The sequence below is a fragment of the Patiria miniata genome, unplaced genomic scaffold (genome assembly GCF_015706575.1).
Source record: "Patiria miniata isolate m_02_andy unplaced genomic scaffold, ASM1570657v1 HiC_scaffold_2, whole genome shotgun sequence".
Classification (NCBI taxonomy): domain Eukaryota; kingdom Metazoa; phylum Echinodermata; class Asteroidea; order Valvatida; family Asterinidae; genus Patiria; species Patiria miniata.
In genome coordinates this window covers 7,051,721-7,071,515 of record NW_024037058.1, presented here as the reverse complement: position 1 = coordinate 7,071,515, position 19,795 = coordinate 7,051,721, and the positions used below count along the sequence as shown (strand labels likewise).

Genomic DNA, 19,795 nt, shown 5'->3' with positions numbered 1-19,795 from the left:
GCTGGTATATTTCCGGAGGGGACATTGTGATAAGTTAATTCACCTAAATTAAAAGCATGAATAGTCAATATAAAATTTATAAATTAAACACAAAGAAATGTTAAACAGTATTTTTTCTTTTTCACTGTAAAATAAATATAAATTTGAGACTTTTAAACACGAATTAACATTCTTGAAAAAGTAATAAGGTTTCAACCGACAGCTGTTTTATGTACCATTTCTTGCGTATATTTAAACGTGCGTGATTGAAGTTATGAAAGCATGGCCGCTATGATTTCGTACCGCTTGTGCAGTACATTGTCAGGTAATTATATCTCCATGTTATTGCTTTTGTGTCAAAATAATAATATGAATTTCCATGACTTAGTTTACTGCATAATTGTGTTAACCAATTTGTTAGTTAATTTTCATCATGAAAGCTGCCATCGCAGTAAATTTTGATGGTTGGTTCTGGTTGTCTTTCTCAAATTTTTGCCGTCTGACATGTCTGGTTTCCTGACCTGCATGAACTGACAATATTCGACGTCAGGATCGTCTCGGGACCAGACTACCAACCGAATGGTTCTCGGACTTTATTTACCTTCCTCCATGATTTACCTTGACTTGAATGAGATCATTAGAAAAAATGGAAATGTAATTTTTAAAAAAAAAGCAGGATTTGAAAAGCAGAAGTTTACACATAAATGTTTGGCACAATTGCAGAATACCCTGCCACTCGATCTATGCACCCCGTACATGCCGTAGGCTCGTAGCCGTCCGGCTACGGAGTCACGGTTGATTGCCCTCAAATAAACCTTCTCACTCTCAGCGCTACATGTATGTATTGCGTCATGCTCCACTGCAGCACTCCCACTCCGTATTCACGTAGCCATCAACAGGGTAGTTGGTTTGGACTTAGACCCGTGAACGTGGCGTTGTATACAACGCCACACGCTTCCCTCGGGTAAATACAAGCGAAAGCATTCTATCTTTTGATATAATATAACATATAATCATGTTTAATTTTGCCCATAGGTAAAATCACTTATTTGTTGGGCTTCCTGTGAATTTACGCGAGTGTTGGATCTGTCCTTGCCAAGAAATTTGATGTAAAGTACGGCACAACTTTGTCACAACGAATGTTTTCAAAATGATCAGAAAATCAAAGACAGGCATGACACTCTGGTACCCCGAGGTCCCCATGCGCAATACGGTAGGAGTATCACCAGTGGGTACCCAACTAAACGTCTTACATGGCAGGATGACCCTAATACCATATAAAATTCTGCTAAATCCACTTCGAAAGACTGCCAAATCACCCAGTAAATATTGTTGTTCCATTGTGAAAGGGTTTGTTTCAGGTTTCTTTCAAAAAAATGAAGGTTTTTCAAACCAAATGTGCCATATTTCTCTAATCTTTTTCATTTTCCTTCATCTTCATAATTCTGCCGAAAAAAATATTCTTCTGATTTTCTGTACAACTCATTTTTGTATGCAAATAATCTGTCAAATTTAGCCGAAATTCGGCTAGAACGGTCACTCCATCTTAGTAACCGCGGATTACAATAGACTGTTTTCACTATAGACTGAAGCGTGGCTATGTATATAGCCACGTTCACAGGTCTAGTTTGGACTTAGAATTTTTTCAGCAACTCCCATTACTTTTGTGTTGCTTCGTACATGTCGTAGACTCAAGCATATAACTTATAAGGACTCCCACTTCGTATCCGCGTAGCCGGCAACAGGGTAGTTGGTTTGGACTTAGAATTTTTTTCAGCAACTCCCATTCATTTTGTGTTACTTCGTTCTCAAGAAGACCCCCACTCAGTAACCGCGTAGCTAGCAATGGACTTGAATTGTTTCTTTTCCATGATTCCAACCTCATAGCCAGAGATTTTAGGGGTGTATTTCCGAGTGGCGGGGTATTCTGCAATTACTCCAAATGTTTAAACATGTTAAACGTTTAAATACTCCAACCATGCCAACGTTAAAATCCCTTTACAAATCTTCCAAACCCATGCCATGTAAACTTTAAATTTAAAGTCAAACGAAACCTTTAATGTTACTTTTTCCTGGACATGCTATTGCTATCTTTAAAAAATCATAACTTGAAAACTTTACGAGCGCCCATCACAAAATTTTCCAAGATTGTTGTTTAGGCCTACATCATCCTGTTCTTAACCTAACATCTGGAAAAAAATACGGAATTTGAAGCATGGGTCATTCCATGCCAACTAAACAAATGGTGCACACCATCACCTCTTGGATTTTTTTCTTTTTTGGTGTACTGAAAGATACTGTAATGAAAATAGCCCTTCATCGTTACCTTCCTCCCCACCTTCTATTTTTGGTTTAGCCTGCCCCTCTCATCCATCACACCCCCTGAGCTGAGTGTGTATCAGTCCAGCCAGGCATGCAGCATCTTATTTGCATAATTCTATTGTAAGCCCCATGTGCATGGAATTTGAACTAGCCATGTGTGCTTCAGTCTGCTGGGTGCTGTGCTAGGGATAGGTTGTCTATGGAGGGCTGGGCAGGTTTTGCCTGGGCGTGGCAAGGAAAGGCCTTGATGTAATGACTATGTAAGTTGTAGTGCATGACAACTTAATTAAATCCCCCCTGGGTTGGGAGTAGAGTTATGGTGCTTTTACCATAAGCTACCCCACTCACACTGACCATCACCGAGCCCCGCCCTTTGTAATTTCTCATAATTAATTGTTTTCCTTGCATTTATTTCTACAACAAATTCCTTTATTCTTACTTTAATTAAAGAACTTAAATCGTAGTTGCCCCTAAAATTAGAAGTAATTAGTAATAATTAGTAGAAATAAGTAGACGGATCTTTCTTAATAAATTTATTTACTTGAAGCCTAAACATCTTCTCTCTCTACCCAGTTATTTGTTTGTCTCGCTGCGGCACCTGACCACGCTACAATTGGTGGCAGCGGTGGGATTCCTTTTTTCAGAGAAACAAAGGCTCAAGTGTTAATCGTAGTTTAAAATAAGTTTAAAAACATACTAATATTCAAAATCTTGTTCATTGTAAGGTAGGCGAGGTTGAATAACTTAAATGCTGGGGTTGGAGAGGAGATTGACTCCGCCTTAGTGTGTAAAAATTACTTTTAAAATAATTGTGGAGAAAAAAAAGGAAGATTTGCGTGCATTCTTCCAAAGAAAGGGCGATTTGACTCCTTGCTTTTGTTAGTTTTGTTAGTTTTGTTCCACCAGACATTAACATAGATGAATGTTAATGATGTTTGGGACACAGAAGTGGCCAGTGATTTTAGGCACCAGTCATTTCGATGGCGTGGGTTCGAATCCCACCGCTGCCACCAATTGTAGCGTGGTCAGGTGCCGCAGCGAGACAAACAAATAACTGGGTAGAGAGAGAAGACGTTTGGGCTTCAAGTAAATAAATTTATTAAGAAAGATTGGATCCGTCTACTTATTTCTAGTAATTACTTCTAATTTTAGGGGCAACTACAATTTAAGTTCTTTAATTAAAGTAAGAATAAAGGAATTTGTTGTAGAAATAATTGCAAGGAAAACAATTAATTATGAGAAATTACAAAGGGCGGGGCTCGGTGATGGTCAAGTGAGTGGGGTAGCTTATGGTAAAAGCACCATATAACTCTACTCCCAACCCAGGGGGGATTTAAAAGTTGTCATGCACTACAACTTACGTGGTCATTACATCAAGGTCTTTCCTTGCCACGCCCAGACAAAACCTGCACAGCCCTCCACAGACAACCTATCCCTAGCACAGCACCCAGCAGACTGAAGCACACATGGCTAGTTCAAATTCCATGCACATGGGGCTTACAATAGAATTATGCAAATAAGATGCTGCATGCCTGGCTGGACTGATACACACTCGGCTCAGGGGTGTGATGGATGAGAGGGGCAGGCTAAACCAAAAATAGAAGGTGGGGAGGAAGGTAATGATGAAGTCCTATTTTCATTACAATACTTAGGAGAAATGCAAATTCCGAAAATTTGGGGTCTCTACGACTTTTCGTTCTTGCGCAACAGCATTTTGAAATTTGAGGTGGGCGGGGCCGGGCCCGGGCCAGGGTGAAAAGTGCGTTGCGTCACGAAATTCAATGTTTAAAGGGCCATATATTTAAAACTATATCCCCAGACATTTCAAACTTGGTAATCTGGGCTATTTTTTTGCTGTAGATTTCAAATATTTAAACAGAAAGAAGGTAGCTTGTTTCATTTTTAAGTTAGAGGGGCCCCAAAATGGCCCAAAACTCATCTGGACCAATGTTCGGGGGGGGGGGGGGGGGGGGGGGGGGGGTGTTAGTCAAAAATTTAACATATTTTTTTCACCAAATTTTTTGCCTGTAATAGCCCCCAATTGAAACTACTGGTTCATTAACATACAAGTACACGTACATAGAATAACAGCAGTCGGTACATAAAGAATAAGTTGGGTATGAAACTTAGCTTACATTTGTACATGTAGACTTTTGATCAGTTGATATAATTGTTCACAGTTTCACAGGTGAAATTATGCATTCCTTGTGATGTAGTTTTGATGAAGTTGAATGAGTTGCATGATGGTTGGCTCACTAAGTTTGTTTTGCCTTCCACCGCTATGTAGAAGTTCTGGTGTTGGTACGCAACACAACACATCAACAAATGGAATGTTAGTTTACATTTATCCTCTCTTTGTGGCCAAAAGAGAGTATTTGTTGATTATATTAACTTCATTGAATGAGATATAGCCCTTGCAAAAAGCAAATTGTTTATTTTTACGATAACTTGACCCCCAAAAAACCAACGTCAAGTACGTGTACTTGTATGTTACGGAACCAGCATCGTAAGATATAGACTCTTTATAAAGCCCAGCTATCCACTGAAGACATTTAGACACCAACGTGAAGTGGACATATACATCCTCATGAAGTTGTGATACATCTTCTACAATAGCAATGTACCAAACATCATCATAGACCACACAAACATTTTTCCTGGGTTGAGGTCAGCTACTACAATTGGTGCATGATGAGTTTGAGCATTCATGTAACTCTTTGGATGAACTAGGTTTCCCCTTATCTATAATGAAAACTAAGATCAACTCAAACTGAATCACTTCTCTTTGGTTCAGGTTAGTGCTACACTATGCTGTGCAAGTGAGAACTGGATAATACTACAAACATGACATGCATGCTGTGTGATGAGCACATGGAAAGAATAGGACTCTCAAGTCATTTAACCTAAATTGCATATAATGCACATGTAGGTCTACAAGCAACTGTTTATTGAGCAGGAAATGGGTAGTCTTGACCCAAGTCTTTCAACAGTCGGGGGTTTTTGTTGTGCTGGTTTCGTAAAATACAAGTACATGTACATGTACTTGTATGTTACAGAACCAGCATCGTAAGATATAGACTCTTTATAAAGCCCAGCTATCCACTGAAGACATTTAGACACCAACATGAAACTTTTCAGAGGACTTCACTAAGGACCAACCTCAAACATATGTGAAGCAAAATTTGGTGCAGAATGTCTGATGTTGGTTTTTGGGGGGGGTCAAGTTATCGTAAAAATAGACAATTTGCTTTTTGCAAGGGCTATACAAATGTATCTCATTCAATGAAGTTAATATAAGATTTTACATGAAAGTACATGTAGTTTGGGGGCTATTACAGGCAAAAAAATTGGTGAAAAAAATATTTTCAATTTTTGACTTGCACCCCCCAAACAATGGTCCAGATGAGTTTTGGGCCATTTTGGGGCCCCTCTAACTTAAAAATGAAACAAGCTACTTTCTTTCTGTTTAAATATTTGAAATCTACAACAAAAAATAGCCCAGATTATCAAGTTTGAAATGTCTGGGGGGTATAGTTTTAAATATATGGCCCTTTTAACATTGAATTTCGTGACGCAACGCACTTTTCGCCCTGGCCCGGCCCCGCCCACCTCAAATTTCAAAATGCTGTTGCACAAGAACGAAAAGTCGTAGAGACCCCAAATTTTCAGAATTTGCATTTCTCCTAAGTATCTTTCAGTACACCAAAAAAGAAAAAAATCCAAGAGGTGATGGTGTGCACCATTTGTTGAGTTGGCATGGAATGACCCACATATTGTTTTTCGTAGTGCAAGGTCAAAGGTCATTTTGTTACACATTTTCTCTGCGCTTCATTGTATGATTTTGGTTTAATTATGAAATGGAGGCCATTCAAAGAGCTTAAATATGATGTACAACTTGGCTTTGTAGGCGCTATAGTTTTGGAGATTCAAGTATTTAATGTTCGGAGGTCATAGTTAGTAAAAATTTCGCTGACCTGCAAAAATGTAAAGAACCAAACTACAAAAAAAAAAAAATTCAAGTGTGGGGGTTTCTCATATAGGCCAATCAACACACCAAATATCGTTTCAATCTGTCCAAAATCGTGTTGAATTGACACGGAATGACCCTTTGGTTACTTTTAATTTATTCTCTAGGTGTTCGCAGCAGTCTCACCCAAGGACTGCTGGACAGTGCCATCAGAGTAAGTTGCAAGAAATATTTAACAGTATCTAACAAAATATTAGTAACGGTTGTTTCATACTTAAACTAAAAAAAAAAATTATTTGGTCTCTGGTCAGACCAAAGTTCCGGAATTGACGCGGCCACGCGGCTTTTTTTTTTTTTTTTTTTGCTTTTTTTTTTTTTTCTTCAATCTTGGATTGTACAGACAAGGTGGGTACTATTTTGCTTTTTTGGTGTCCTCATGTACATTGGTGTCCTCCATAATTTGCCTTGGTGCTTTCGATCATTTGCCTTGGTGCAATTTCCCATTCCTTGGTGCTCTTTGGTAAAAAAAATTGAGGAGGTGCGGAAATAGAGGGCGCTGTTGGAGCTACCGCGGAACATTTTGGAGAAAAAAAAGATTGACGCGCATGATTAAAATCGACGCGCTCGCTGATCAGTGACCGACTTATTTTTTTTTTTGGCCTTAGCTGCATACATGTGGCTCAAAATACTGGACGTCCTCCATATTGTGAGCCGCACATCGGTAATGGCAACATGTGGGGAAAATTTGTTTTGAAGGGAATCAAAATTCGGGACTGTTTTTTCACAATGGAGTATATTTACCTAGTTCATGTAGTTAACCCCTTAAGGACGGGGTGTAATGGGGACATTCCTCCACACATAGAGCAAGTGGCCCGCATGACTGCACAGCCTTTGTGTGGTAGCGGGACTGCACAAAAGCAGCAGCTGTGGAACTACCCACTAGCCGTGTGCCACGGCATACCACAGCTGGCAACTGCATTCCAATGAGGATTAGCGGCCGCGGCCATGACCGCTTCCCGTGCGCATGGGGTTAATAACCGGGGAAAATCAAAAGGTCATTGGTACATGACCCCTGACAACTTCAGCAGTCATTGTTGGACGAACTCCCTGAAAACTTCGCCTGAAAATCACAGGATATCTAGACATCTACAGGAACAGAATACAATTTTTCCTGCGATATATATAAGTAGACATTTTGAACCTTCATTGTCACTGAATTCAAATAACAAAAGCTGCCCATACAATCTCACATCAATGTACATTTGATGTTAAAGGGAAAATACAACATTTGCAAACGTCAAAAAATAAAACTACCAAATCATTTTGAAATACCTTGCTGGACTGTTAGTGAATGACAGTGTAAAGCATCCTGTAAAATCATGACACCTGGTATACTGTCATTTCCAAGGAAAGTGATAATAATAATAATAATAGTGGCATCTTATTAAGCGCAAACAGGTCCATCACTAGGTGACGCTCATGGCGCTATACAAAGAGTAAGCACAAACTACAAAACTTAAATGACAAAAATTATAAATGACAAAAACTACAAATTATAAATGCTAGGTTCAAGACATATGAATTGCAAGGTGCAGGCCGAAGAGGAGATTAGGATGTGAACAGGTAGGTTTTGAGTTCTTGTTTGAAGGAGATCGAAGAGGGAGCTTGACGGATAGAGAGGGGTAGACTGTTCCAGAGAGTGGGGCCTGCGTGAGAGAAGCTGTGGTCACCCCAAGAGTGTCGGGATCGAGGAACTTGAAGAAGGGAGGAGTCTGATGATCGAAGCCTGCGTGGGGGGTGGTATGCCTGTATTGAGTTTTGTAAGTAGACTGGTGAGGAGCCATGGACTGCGTGGTAGACCAACAACAGAACTTTGAAGGTGATGCGTTTGTCAACGGGCAGCCAGTGAAGAGACTGAAGGACAGGTGTTATGTGACATGCTTTCTTGGTGAGAGTGACTAGTCTGGCTGCGGAATTTTGGAGGCGTTGCAGTTTATTTAGCTGTTGTTGAGGGAGGCTTACAAATATGGAGTTGCAGAAATCAAGGCGTGAAGAAATGAGGGCGTGGACTAGTTGTTCAGTTGCATTCCGACTCAGGTACTTGCGAACAAAACCAAGGTTGCGAAGTTGGTATCTGATTGACCTAGACACATGGGAAACGTGGTCATGGAAGGACATATTGGTGTCGAAGATGACACCAAGATTGCGAGTTTTGGCAGATGAGTAGATACTGCTAGTACCCACTTGTACATGAAAACCCTTCGTATCCACCTTGCCAAGCATTTGCTTTGAGCCCAGAAGAATGAGTTCAGACTTCAAGTGGTTGAGTTTTAGACCGCTAGAGTCCATCCACGTGTTGATGTGTTTGATGCATGCCTCCAGTTGTTTTGCTGCGGATGACATAGCAATGGCAGATGGTGGGAAAGAAACATACAGCTGTATGTCGTCAGCATAACAATGGTATTTGATGTTGTGCGCGTTGATGATATTACCTACAGGTTGAAGATATATTGAAAACAAGAGAGGACCACCGACTGATCCCTGGGGGACACCATAAGCAAGATGGCTAGCTTCAGACTTTGCATTTCTGATGCATACACGCTGAGAGCGATTTGTCAGATAGGACATGAACCACTGCAAAGCTGTTCCGCTGACTCCCAACGAGCATAACTGATCGATGAGGATACGATGGTCTACCGTGTCAAATGCTGAGGACATGTCAAGCAGAACAAGGGCTGTGATGTTTCCATTATCCATTTGTTGAAGTACGTTGTCCGTTAAATTTGTGAGAAGTGTTTCTACGCTATGATTTGAACGGTATGCTGATTGATTGCTGTCAAGTAGCGAATGTTCCTGCAAATGATCTGAGAGACGAGAGAATGCCACACGTTCCAAGACTTTGGAGAGATATGGAAGGTTGGATATTGGACGGTAACTCTGCAAGGAATTTGTGTCCATACCAGGTTTCTTTAATGTTGGTCGAACAATCGCTCTCTTTAGGACTTCAGGAACGACTCCAGTATCCAAGCTCACATTGATGATGTTAGTGATGACTGGGGTAATGGCAGACATACATTTTTTTAGAAGAGAGGTAGGGATCGGGTCTAACTCACATGACTTTGCTGGTGACCTTGCCATGATGTTGCGAACTTCATCTGTAGATGCAGGAGCAAGAGTGTCTAAGACTGCACGAGTTTTACGTGACGAAGATGTTTGATTGATGGCTGGCAGACTGGCACGAATAGATTCTATCTTGCTGGTGAAGAAGTTGCTGAAACGAGCAGCTAGATCTTCAGCGAAAACATGTGTTGGAAGAGGGGAAGGCTGCTTTCTGTTCAAAAGATCGCTTGCAACTCTGAACAGTCTTTTCGTGTCACCTGAGCAGTCGTTAATTCGTTTCAAGTTGTACCCTGTTTTTGCAGCACGAACTAACGATTGGACTCGCTGACATTGTTGGCGATACAACTGACGATGTATTTCAAGCTTGGAAGATCGCCACTTCCTTTCAAGCTGCCTACGAAGAAGTTTTCCATCTGCTATTTTCTGGGTGTACCATTGAGTATTTGGTCGAATTTTCACTGAACGTTGTTGGACAGGAGCATGTGTGTTCAAAGTAGCTATCAGAATGGAGTTGTAGCTGCCGACAGCCAGATCTGCGTTGCTCACAGTGCATTTCTCTGTGAATGACGCTTCATTCAAATCCTCGATGAAGCAAGCAGGTTGTATAGACTGAATGTTTCGTGACACAACAGACTTCCGGGCAGTTCGCATACTTGGAGTATGTAGGTTGCAAGTAAGGGCGGAGTGATCAGAAATACCACCGATTATGTCAATGTCAGACAGTCCTGTGGGGTCGATCCCTTTCCGTGAAATAAGCAGGTCTAGAGTGTGGCCACATATATGGGTTGGCTGACGGATGTGTTGCTCAAGGCCATATGCACTTAGAACATCACAGAAACCTCTGGCCTCAGGTGAAGTTGTATCAACGTGGATGTTGAAATCTCCGGAAATAATCAAACTGGCCTTCTTGAAAAGGTAGTTGTCCAGTACATCCGAGAACTCATTTAGAAAATCTTTGAAAGGAGTTGATGATCCTGGAGGTCTGTAGACGACGACCAGGTGTACAGCGTTTGAGTTCTGGATGATATCCATCTGTATCAGTTCAAAGGAACTGATATTATCAAGGGCTGGATGGATTTGTACAGTTAAATCACTCCGATATAGAAAGGCGACACCGCCACCTCGTTTACCTGTCCTTGGTATGTGCTTGAACGTGTATCCTCCAGGGTTGAGTTCTGCAATTACAGCATCATCGTCAGCGGATAGCCATGTCTCGCAGACACCAACAATATCAAATTTATTGTCGATAACAAAGTCAACGAAGGCGTTGGTTTTATTTTTCAGAGATCTTGCGTTGAGCATACAGAAGGAGGTAGTATGTTCTGCTTTCGCCGTCTTGTTTGCAGTAAGCTGCACTAGGTTACTTTGGCAACAGTTCGCAGATCCATTGTGTAGATAGTCCGGATGATATTCACCAGTGGAAAAAGAAGTTTGTCTTCCATAACCAATAATTACTGGAATCAAACTTTGGGGAGTTGGCCTCCTTCTGTGAATCCCTGCTTTGCAACCTCTACGAGATCGTCTGCGTAGAGTTGTGCGTTTTCGAGGGTCATCTGTCTTTGTGACGTCCACTGGTGCATGAATCATGCATGGTGTCCGTCTGATGTTTACATATGTGATTTTCCTGCATATCTGTGGCTGGAGTGGACATGTGGTGTAGAAATCAGGCCCTTGGTACAGGGAATAGAGCTCTGTAGGTTGGTACTTTAATTGAAGACAGAATGCCTGGGCAGAAGTCATCATTACTGTCCCTTGCTGACAATTGGCTAATCCATGTAGGTGTTGAGGCACAATGCATTCACCATGAGGATTAGGTGCAGGGCCATTGTAAGTGCTTGACTTCTTGATCTCTATTGTTGGTGGTGGTCCATTGTAAATGCTTGTCTTCTTGATTGCTGTTGTTGGTGGTGGTCCATTGTAAGTGCTTGTCTTCTTGATCGCTATTGTTGGTGATCGGTGTTGTGTGGAAGCTGGAGCGTGGGCTGCTGTACTGATGATCAAAGTACACAGCAATGTCCAGAAAAAGATCCCAAATATTCTCCAAAATGGGATCATATCACAGTAAGTTTGGCGAACCATGCTGATCAGCAGTTCCTAATCTGTATCTTGGTGTAAAAATCATGATAGAAATTGCAGAAGAATAGGTCGATCAAAGTCAGAGATCGGAGCCTGAAGTGGAGCTGCCAAATAGTAGCGCTGCCAACTTATTTGGATATTTTTGTATCAAATTTTGATATTTTTGTATCAATTTCCAACGCTGGTTGGCCGACCAGCGTTGGAAAACACTGGCTTTTTTTCAAATACTGGCCCCAATTGACCATCGCACTTGTTTGCAATCGATTACACACCTATGAACGGGTACAAGCCAGCTAGACTGGTTCCCTGACCTTACAATTCCCCAATGTATGTATGCTCTGTTTCTTCTTATATGGAGTCAGGGAACCAGACTACAAGAAAATGATTGTTTTTCTTGGTTTTTTATAGCATTTTCGAACCCAAAACCTCAAAAAAGTCAGTGTAACTATATTTGCTCTATATTTCCAACCCCCCAATTCCATCCATTTCTGAAAATTACAGCAAAAGCAAATGATGTATATTCCCTTTAACAACCATTTGTCTTTTCGTGGTTGTTGCAGAACACCAAGCCATGTCTTCTGCAGACGAGACACATCTCCAGAGTAGCCGCGCCACTCTATGCCGCCGAGGCCAAGGCGAAGTTTGAGCGCCGGAAGCCCCACGTCAATATCGGCACCATTGGCCACGTCGACCACGGGAAAACGTCGCTGACTGCTGCAATCACAAAAGGTAATGAGGCACTGAACATCTGACACTATATCTCTTTCCCATTCTGAAACCAATGAAAGCCCCCCCCCCCACCCCACCCCCAACCCCACCCTCCATCTAAAAAGGGAGAAACATCATTGTTATTGGTTCATATTAATGAGACTTAACAGAAACTGGTCCTAAAACATGTGCAAACCAGAACTCCATACTACGTGCCTACCAACTTTCATGACAGCCACACCTTGTCTGACCTGTTCTGTCAAAAGCAGACGTTTCTGGGCAGAGGTTGAAATTGAGATAGGGCCAAAAAGACGCTGTGGGGGTGATTTGTTTTTTTTTTACTTTCTAATTTTTGCATATTTGTAATCCTGAACATGTCTAAAATATTCTATAAACGTTTGAAACCCTAATTTGAACTCTAAATATAGTATTTTTGATGATTTGTACATCAGTTACAAGAAATGTCTGTTTGGTGACGTTTGTGGCCATTTTCTCCGTTGTCTACTTTTCGACACAATGAACTTCAAAGTAGCATAACTTTGCCCAGGAATGACCGGTTTCAAAAATTTTACCACATTTTAAAAAGGAAAATGCACATATTTTAACAATATGTAAATTCTCATGTTTGACCTTGTGCCCAGAAAAGTCTGATTTTGACGGAACATGTCACATATTAAAAAAAAAATGCATTTCTTTTCAAAAATTTCTTTGCTGAAGAAAGCAATGCAGAGCTTCACAAGTATGACAAGATTGGCAAAGCTCCCAAAAAGAGAAAGGAAAAAAGGGCCTGAATATCATTGAGATCAGTTTCTAATAATAGGACTCTATACAAATGTACAATGTATCTACCAAGTTTCAAGTCCATCAGACCTTGTCTTACATGTGCATGTAAATCACTTTTCATAATTATTGTACTTTCTGATATTACCACCAGTGCTTGCTGAGGAAGGCAATGCCAAGTATCACAAGTACGACGAGATCGACAAAGCTCCCGAAGAGAAGAAGCGTGGTATCACCATCAACGCAGCCCACGTGGAATATGAGACGCCTAACAGGCACTACGCCCACACTGACTGCCCGGGCCATGCTGATTACATAAAGGTAAGAACTGGGCCTTCCCTACTACTTGCTTCCCATTGACCTAACCTAAATAAACAAGAGTGGGGGCAACACTGCAAACCCCACTACCCCCTTCCCGCCGACCACCCCCAACTACCCTACTTCCGCCCCCCCCCCCCTACATTTAACTTCCGATATCGTCGTCTCAGCATTTTTCCATGTGGGACATTGATGAGTTTGAAAATGAATGTCGTGTGGACATTTTGTCCTTGACCTTATCTCCCCAGCCTAATTTACTAGGAACCATACCCATTCTGGCAAATTCCAACACCCACATGAGAAATTGTACACACACACTGTTGGACTTAGTTTCTGGAGGTATGCCAACCCCAGTGTCAAAGACCATCAGTTTTAGGGGTACTGTACCTATCCCAACAGATTTAAACAAAACTTGCTGTTGAACTTTGATGGGTTGAGTTATTGAAAAATATTTTGTATTTCATCGACTGGGGGCTTGATGTAGCAAGTTGATGTTGTTTTTTTCTCCAGAACATGATCACAGGAGCTGCTCAGATGGAGGGGGCTATCCTGGTAGTGGCTGCCACCGACGGACAGATGCCCCAGACCCGCGAACATCTGCTGCTTGCTAAGCAGGTAACTCAGCAGATCAGTAACAATAACAACATCAAACAACAACAGCAACAAACAACAGACAACAACAATATCAAACACAACAAACACAAAGATCCACTGCCCAGGTGTACTTCTGCTTGGAAGGCGCAGTTGTAGTAAAGTGTCCTGCTCAAGACCACAAACCATTCACCAACACACATGAATCAGACACTGTAACCATTAAAACATGGTTCTCCACAATTATGTTAGAGGGGGGGAAAATACCTGTTTTTCAGATCTTGCACAGACTCATACTACGGCCGGGGCAGCGTTTTTAAGGGTTGGCTAAAATATTTCAATCGGTCCCTGAAATCCCTGCTAAACCTTTACCAAATTAAATGTGAATTCCCATCATTGTTATTCAGATCGGAGTGGACCACATAGTGGTGTTCATCAACAAAGCAGACGCGGTGGATTCTGAGATGTTGGAGCTGGTAGAGTTAGAGATGAGGGACGTTTTGTCGGAGTACGGCTACGACGGCGAGAACACACCCATTATCATCGGGTCAGCTCTGTGTGCGCTGGAGGTGGGTGTGTTTACCTTATCTTAACCCTAACAGAACTCAACCCATCAAACCCCAACGGCATGTTTTGTTGGAATCTGTCAGGATGGGTACAGTACCCCTAAACCGACAGTCTTTTACATTGGGTCGGCACACCTCCAGAATCAAAGTCAGAAGTATGTGTGTGCAGTTTCCCAGGTGTTGGAATTTGCCAGGATGGGTATGGTTCCTTGTAAATCATTCTAGGCAGTAAGGGTTAATCAAAATAAAAACTCAATTTATTTACTAGTTTTCTAGCAAACAAAAGTTCGGAACAAGAAACAAATGATAAAATACCACATTTAGTTATGGAATAATTATTTTACAAATTTTGAATGTTTTGGCCTGAAGATAATTCTGGCGGGTCAGTTTGTGCATTACAGGCAAAAAAGTTATTCAAATTAAAGCCTTTTTTGTTGGAGGGATGCAGACACTCAAAGTAGAAAGACAGTTAACAGACAAATATAAAAAAAGGATTTTCACGATGAAACCAAATATCATATTGGAAGAAGGAGAACAAGTTAAACATCTGTGAAAACATATGAAATATTAAATCTACGTACTCATTTAGGAGATTTTTGCCAGGATTTAATAGCACAAATACAAATGAAGTGAAATTTTTGACACAATTCCCTGCAGAATAAGAGTCCAGACATTGGCGTCGAGTCCGTCAAGAAACTTCTGGAAGTCGTGGATGAGTGGATCCCTCTCCCTCCCCGCGACCTGGAAAAACCTTTCCTAATGCCCGTCGAACAGGTCTACTCGATAGAAGGTAAAAACTCTATGTAAAACGGTTATGATATCATGAAAACCATTTTGGTAATTCTACAAATTTAGGGTCCATAGTGTGACATTTTTTCCTGTCCCTGTTACCTTCAGTACTGTGTAATTTGCCATTTAACCAGTTAGCGTCGGAGGACGTGATAACACGCACTGGCTGTTTTTACACACAGGCATGGCTGACGGGTTAAGACGTCAAGATTGCCTCGACTCACCTCCGGATGATGTCTAAACATGCTTCTCCCTCGTGCCTTTTGTACACACACAAAGTCCGTGAAGTCTGTGGAGGCGGACTGTGTGTTGATCTTGAATTGGCCATTGGCAAGAAATATCGTAGAAATACTGTTAAAATGATACTGTCAGTATTCGTGGGGTTTGGCTGTACAGTGGAACGTCGCTATACCGAACACTGCCATACCTAACATTCGGCTATACCAAACATCATCCTTGGCTCCCGATTTTTGTGTACAAAACCAACTGAACATTGTTGTTGAAAACTGTCAACAGAAGAGCGACAAGTGGCTATTATTTCCCCAAGGCATAGAAGGGGAAAGCCACCCATCAATGTAGGTAGTAAGCTCAAAACTGTGTAATTACATAATTCAATAGTCCGCACATGTTCGAAGTTGTCTTTCAGTAACTTCCAGGGCGTGCAGGGTGAAGTTATGAAGAGTGCCATTTATTGAAAAGTGAGTACCGGAGCACCGGCAGCTTAAAATCGCTATACCGAACAATCACTATTACGAACATTTTCTGTGGATCCCACGATGTTCGTTATAGCGGCGTCCCACCGTATATCAGAAGTTGGCTGGAAAATGTTGCCTTTTGCAAAAAAAATTTTTTGCAAACAAAATCTAAAAAGAATTGTCTGACATTTGCATTTTGTTTTCACAGGAAGAGGCACCGTTGTGTCCGGCAGGGTCGAAAGAGGGTACATCACCAAGAATGAAGAAGTAGAGTTTATTGGGCAGGACGCCAAGATTAAGTCTGTTATTACAGGTATGAAGGCATTTTCAAAGGGGAGGCCTGCATTAAAGAATCGTGCAAGTGATTTGAAGTGTTATCCATACTCCACGGAAGATTACTTAAGCGGAATTCAAAGTGTGGGTGCTAACTCTATTGGCAAAAGTGGGTTTGCAAAAGTGGTTTTGCAAAACTTGAAGGGTTGCGAAGTTCAGAAGATTAGGACGTTACTCTTTTCTTCTTTTGGTTTTCTCTGCAGGCATCGAGATGTTCCACAAGATTCTTGACAAGGGAGAGGCGGGCGACCAGATGGGTACGTTGGTCAGGAACGTGAAGCGAGATCAGATCAAGCGAGGCATGATGCTGTGCCGACCCAACACCTACAAAGCAAACAACCACATCAAAGCACAGGTAGTTTATAGTCAGAACCTTAAAACTGCCAGAATCCTCCTTCCCTCTCTTTTTAGTTGCTTATGTCTCTCCGTTGGTTGGTTGGTGGGTTGGTTGGTTTGTAACAAATGTCATGGCAATCAATCAACTTGTCCCTTAGGCCCTTGCAACAACACATGCTTCAGGTTCATGGCCCTGTCACCGCCAGAATCCCCCTTCCCCCCTTCCTTATTAGCTGCGAAAAGCAGCTCTAGAAATGGTCATGTCTTTCCGTTGGTTGGTTGGTTGGTTTGTAACAAATGTCACGGCAATCAATCACCTTATCCCTTAGGCCCTAGCAACAACACGTGCCTCAGGTTCATGGCCCTGAACAATCGGGTCACCGCCAGAATCCCCCTTCCCCCCTTCTTTTTAGCTGCGAAAAGCAACTCTAGAAATGCTCATGTCTCTCCGTTGGTTGGTTGGTTGGTTGGTTTGTAACAAATGTCACGGGTATCAATCACCTTATCCCTTAGGCCCTAGCAACAACACGTGCCTCAGGTTCATGGCCCTGAACAATCGGGTCACCGTCAAAAACAAGATGTTTGTAATCAAACCACTTCACATTGGGGCTGCACACATATTTTGGTGTTCTACCTATAAAGACGCTTGCCATATGCGTGCAGATTATGCAAAACAATACTGCGTCTTGACCTGGAGATTCTGACCATTCAGCGGGTGCCTTCTATCGTGTCTTCGGTAACCCGCAGCTATTGACCAGTCAAAAGCTGTGGCCGAACTCTGACGTCACAAGCTCTAAACGTTGAATTTCCAAAATAGTCAAGAAAAGGGGAAGATTTCTACGCAACTCATTCTGCACGTACCTCACAAATTTTTTGGGGGGTGGGGCTGTCTTCCCCTCTGCTGAAACAGGCCAGAAAATATCCCTCGAAGCAATTGTTAATAGTTAACATTCTTGTCCTGTTTTTGGTCAGGTTTACATTCTCACAAAGGACGAGGGCGGCAGACACAAGCCGTTTGTCAGCAACTTCACTCCGGTCATGTTCTCCTATACATGGGACACGTCGGCCAGAATCACCTTACCTGAGGGCAAAGAAATGGTCATGCCAGGTACGTCTTCCAACATTTACATGAATCTGCAAAGATAAAACGTAAAAGTTAGCAAGTTTAAGAAATTCAAAAAAGAAATGGAGTAATTTACCTGCTAGCAGGATCTTTGTCAATGGCAAAAGAAATGTCAGGGTTACAGACAATTGAGTAAGGAACACACAAGCATGTATGGGAAGAAGGAAAAGCACAAAAGAGTTAAACAAGTTGAGTGGAGAAGGGGGGGGGGGAGGTGAAAAAAACAAAGGAGTCTAGAGATCAGAGGAGGGGGTCAGTTGTGAAGGGAGGGGATGAGGCAGGGAAAGGAACAAAAGAGTGTTCAGGTGTGTAAAGATCAAAGAGAGGGGGTAGCAAAGATAGGTGATGTTTCAAAAAGAGATGTTGCGATGAGAGGAGATGTTGCGAAGAGAGGGAATGAGGCAGGGGAAGGATCAAAGAGATGGGGGATTTGGGAAGAGGGGATGTTGTGAAGAGGGGGGATGTTGTAAAAAGAGATGTTGCAAAGAGAGGGGATGTTGCAAAGAGAGGGGTGTTGCAAAGAGAGGGGGTGTTGCGAAGAGAGGGGATGAGGCAGGGGAAGGATGAAAGAGATGGGGGATTTGGGAGAAGGGATGCTGTGAAGAGAGGAGATGATTGAAAAAGAGATGTTGCAAAGAAAGGGGATGTTGCAAAGAGGGGATGTTGCGATGAGAGGAGATGTTGCGAAGAGAGGGGATGAGGCAGGGGAAGGATCAAAGAGATGGGGGATTTGGGAGAAGGGATGTTGTGAAGAGAGGAGATGATTGAAAAAGAGATGTTGCAAAGAGAGGGGGTGTTGCGAAGAGAGGGATGTTGCGATGAGAGGGGATGTTGCGATGAGAGGGGGTGTTGCGAAGAGAGGGGATGAGGCAGGGGAAGGATCAAAGAGATGGGGGATTTGGGAAGAGGGGATGCTTCAAAAAGAGATGTTGCAAAGAGAGGGGATGTTGCGAAGAGAGAGGATGATGCGATGAGAGGAGATGTTGCGAAGAGAGGGGATGAGGCAGGGGAAGGATCAAAGAGATGGGGGATTTGGGAAGATGGGATGTTGTGAAGAGAGGGGTATTTCAAAAAGAGATGTTGCAAAGAAAGGGGATGTTGCAAAGAGAGGGGGTGTTGCAAAGAGAGGGGATGTTGCGATGAGAGAAGATGTTGTGAAGAGAAGGGATGAGGCAGGGGAAGGATCAAAGAGATGGGGGATTTGGAAGAGGGGATGTTTCAAAAAGAGATGCTGCAAAGAGAGGGGGTGTTGCAAAGAGAGGGGGTGTTGCAAAGAGAGGGGATGTTGCGATGAGACAAGATGTTGCATAGAGAGGGGATGTTGCATAGAGAGGGGATGAGGCAGGGGAAGGATCAAAGAGATGGGGGATTTGGGAAGAGGGGATGTTGTGAAGAAAGGGGATGTTTCAAAAAGAGATGCTGCAAAGAGAGGGGATGTTGCGAAGAGAGGGGATGTTGTGAAGAGAGGGGGTGTTGCGAAGAGAGGGGGTGTTGCGAAGAGAGGGGATGCTGCGATGAGAGGAGATGTTGTGAAGAGAGGGGATGAGGCAGGGGAAGGATCAAAGAAATGGGGTATTTCGGAAGATGGGATGTTGTGAAGAAAGGGGATGTTTCAAAAAGAGATGTTGCAAAGAGAGGGGATGTTATAAAGAGAGGGGATGAGGTAGGGGAAGGAGCAAAGGAGTGTGGCAGTGGAAAAACATCAAGGGAACTTGTGAAGAGATGAATGAGGTATGGGGGAAGGACGAAAGGAGTGTAGCAGTAGGTAAAGATCAAAGGAAATAAAGAGAGGGGATGGGGCAGTGGAAGGAACAAAGGGGTGTTAAGGTGGATAAAGATAGAATGAAAGGGAATGAGGCGGAGGAAAAAAGAATGAAAGAAATCATTTTTCTTTTTCCCAAAAAAAAACGATCAGGAGAGGATGTTAGCCTGACCTTGGCGCTACAGAAGAACATGGTCGTGGAGGTGGGCCAGAGGTTCACCCTGCGTGACGGCCGGATCACGCTGGGCACGGGAATCATCACCGAAATCCTCCCGCAGATTGAAAAGAGCTAGTGCAAGTTAGGTTTTGCTGTGTCAGAAAATATTCCCC

The 19,795-nt window shown here is 42.5% G+C and overlaps 1 protein-coding gene across 1 annotated transcript; it reads left to right on the top strand.

Annotated features, from left to right (window-relative positions):
* Window positions 1-200: 200 nt before the first annotated feature.
* Window positions 201-19,795, top strand: LOC119726210 (elongation factor Tu, mitochondrial-like). Its single transcript, XM_038197810.1, has 11 exons — window positions 201-304; window positions 6,436-6,482; window positions 12,025-12,193; window positions 13,107-13,273; window positions 13,781-13,885; window positions 14,269-14,430; window positions 15,085-15,217; window positions 16,120-16,224; window positions 16,448-16,599; window positions 17,553-17,688; window positions 19,619-19,795. Exons 1-11 carry the CDS (start codon window positions 262-264, stop codon window positions 19,756-19,758), a joined length of 1,359 nt encoding a protein of 452 aa, XP_038053738.1. The 5' UTR covers window positions 201-261; the 3' UTR covers window positions 19,759-19,795.

Excerpts from the sequence above, each read along its gene's own strand:
- LOC119726210 (XM_038197810.1), top strand. The coding sequence starts at position 262 with ATGGCCGCTATGATTTCGTACCGCTTGTGCAGTACATTGTCAG. Across the intron at positions 305-6,435 it reads CTTGTGCAGTACATTGTCAG|GTGTTCGCAGCAGTCTCACC; the intron begins GTAATTATATCT and ends TTTATTCTCTAG. Across the intron at positions 6,483-12,024 it reads TGCTGGACAGTGCCATCAGA|AACACCAAGCCATGTCTTCT; the intron begins GTAAGTTGCAAG and ends TGGTTGTTGCAG.